This window comes from Haplochromis burtoni, unplaced genomic scaffold (genome assembly GCF_018398535.1).
Source record: "Haplochromis burtoni strain Fernald_Lab_line unplaced genomic scaffold, NCSU_Asbu1 Contig_10, whole genome shotgun sequence".
NCBI lineage: Eukaryota > Metazoa > Chordata > Actinopteri > Cichliformes > Cichlidae > Haplochromis > Haplochromis burtoni.
This window is the reverse complement of record NW_024582371.1, coordinates 4,752,515-4,754,113: the sequence shown is the minus strand read 5'-3', so window position 1 is coordinate 4,754,113 and position 1,599 is coordinate 4,752,515. Positions and strand designations below refer to the sequence as shown.

General features: G+C 34.8%; 1 protein-coding gene across 2 annotated transcripts in view; it reads left to right on the top strand.

The window, feature by feature from the left end:
* LOC106633167 overlaps window positions 1-1,270 on the top strand; it is a 3,280-nt gene extending 2,010 nt beyond the window's left edge. For both annotated transcript variants that reach the window (XM_014333257.2, XM_042213426.1), the window contains exons 4-5: window positions 796-931; window positions 1,026-1,270. In XM_014333257.2, coding sequence (XP_014188743.1) covers window positions 796-931; window positions 1,026-1,077 — 188 coding nt within the window. In that variant the 3' untranslated portion in view covers window positions 1,078-1,270. The remainder of the gene's footprint in view (window positions 1-795; window positions 932-1,025) is intronic.
* Window positions 1,271-1,599: the final 329 nt, after the last annotated feature.

Here is a 1,599-nt window from a genome sequence, read left to right as displayed (position 1 = left end):
ATATACACACACACACACTTGCATATAAGCACAAAGAAGACACTGTTAAAAGCACACCGTCATACTAAGACAGGGGACACTTTCTGTTGTCACTCTGTAGAAGTTCATAAGAGGCAGAGAAGCGAGTCCAGTCCGTTTTAGCTTCCTGGGGGAATAATAGCCTTTGTTTGGCTTTCATCACAGGGTGTGACGTGTTTAGGAACTGGGTCAGGTCAGATAATGACCTGTTTCATATTGGGATCTTCTATGTTGCAAACAGGGTTGACAACATTTTACATTTACTTTGAATTTTCATTTTAGTCAAAGCCAAATAAAAACATGTAGGTAATACTTCATCATACCTTGGTTAATAAGTTAGTAAAGTCATAGTCAAGTACTTTTAAGTTAATTTTTATTCAATAAAAATTATAATGTCACAAAAAATTAACAGATTTGTAAACATCATCTAAACTGTTTTTATAACATAATAGTAACATTAAAACAATGTTAATAAACTCTGTCTACAGCATCTATAAATATTGTACAAGTTTGTTGAGCTCATGGGTAGACCGGCAGGGAGGAGGAGGAACCTGGAGGACCACGCTACACGTTTGAGTGTTTTCCCCCATTGTTCCAGTTTTCTTTCACCATCTCTTTATTTAGTTTAAATAATAGTTTAGTGTGTGGGGGTTGTGCCCAAACATTTATATATTTACAGTTAGTTAACCATAATAATACCAAAGTCTTACCAAAGTTTACGCTTGAATAAATTGTAAGTACTGTACTTATAATTATCACTGTGTTCTCTTCTCTCAGCACACAGTTTTCCTTACCTGAGGCTAGTCTTTGCTGCACTGGGATCTCCCCTGATAGCAGTGTCATGCTGTGTTGTGTATCGGGAACTGAAGCGTCTTAAGAAGATTTCTAACAAGGCGGCCAGTGATCAAAAGAGGTTGATATACAATTACATCATTTCAGTGCCATAATTTGATGGGTAATTGTAAAAGTATTTATTTTGCTATAATTGATTTTTTTTTCTTTCACAGCCTCAGGTGTGAAACAGAGAACATAAACCTTAAGTCTGAGTCTGAGCTTTAGTGAACTGAACTCACTCGTGATCAGCACTGGACACTGAACTGAGGATCAATGAAAATGAAAACGGTTAGGAGGTGACTGTGGAAGTTTCATATTGTATCAAAAGCAATTTAAAAATGTTATGCTTGCAGCTTTGTAATCATATTTTGGAGATCAGATAAGAATATTTAGTCATGTATATTATCCTGATTCAAAATTCCTTAAATAACAATAAAAACTTTGTAAATGAATGGGAACAACAGAACTATGCGGTGTCAAATCACACCGCAAACAGTCCTGACCCGCACAATATAGTAAACAGGGACGTACCGCCGTGTAATCATTTATTTACAACGAAAGTAACTGTTATTCTGAAATCCATACTTTTTAAACGGGAACTGTAACGGAAATATCAGTTACTCATATTTGTTTTTAAATACGAACGGCGGACACTGTATTCCGTTACTCCCAACACTGTGTATAGGTATATATATATAATTTATTTATATTATGTAATGTATATGTGATTATTATATATTTGTATAT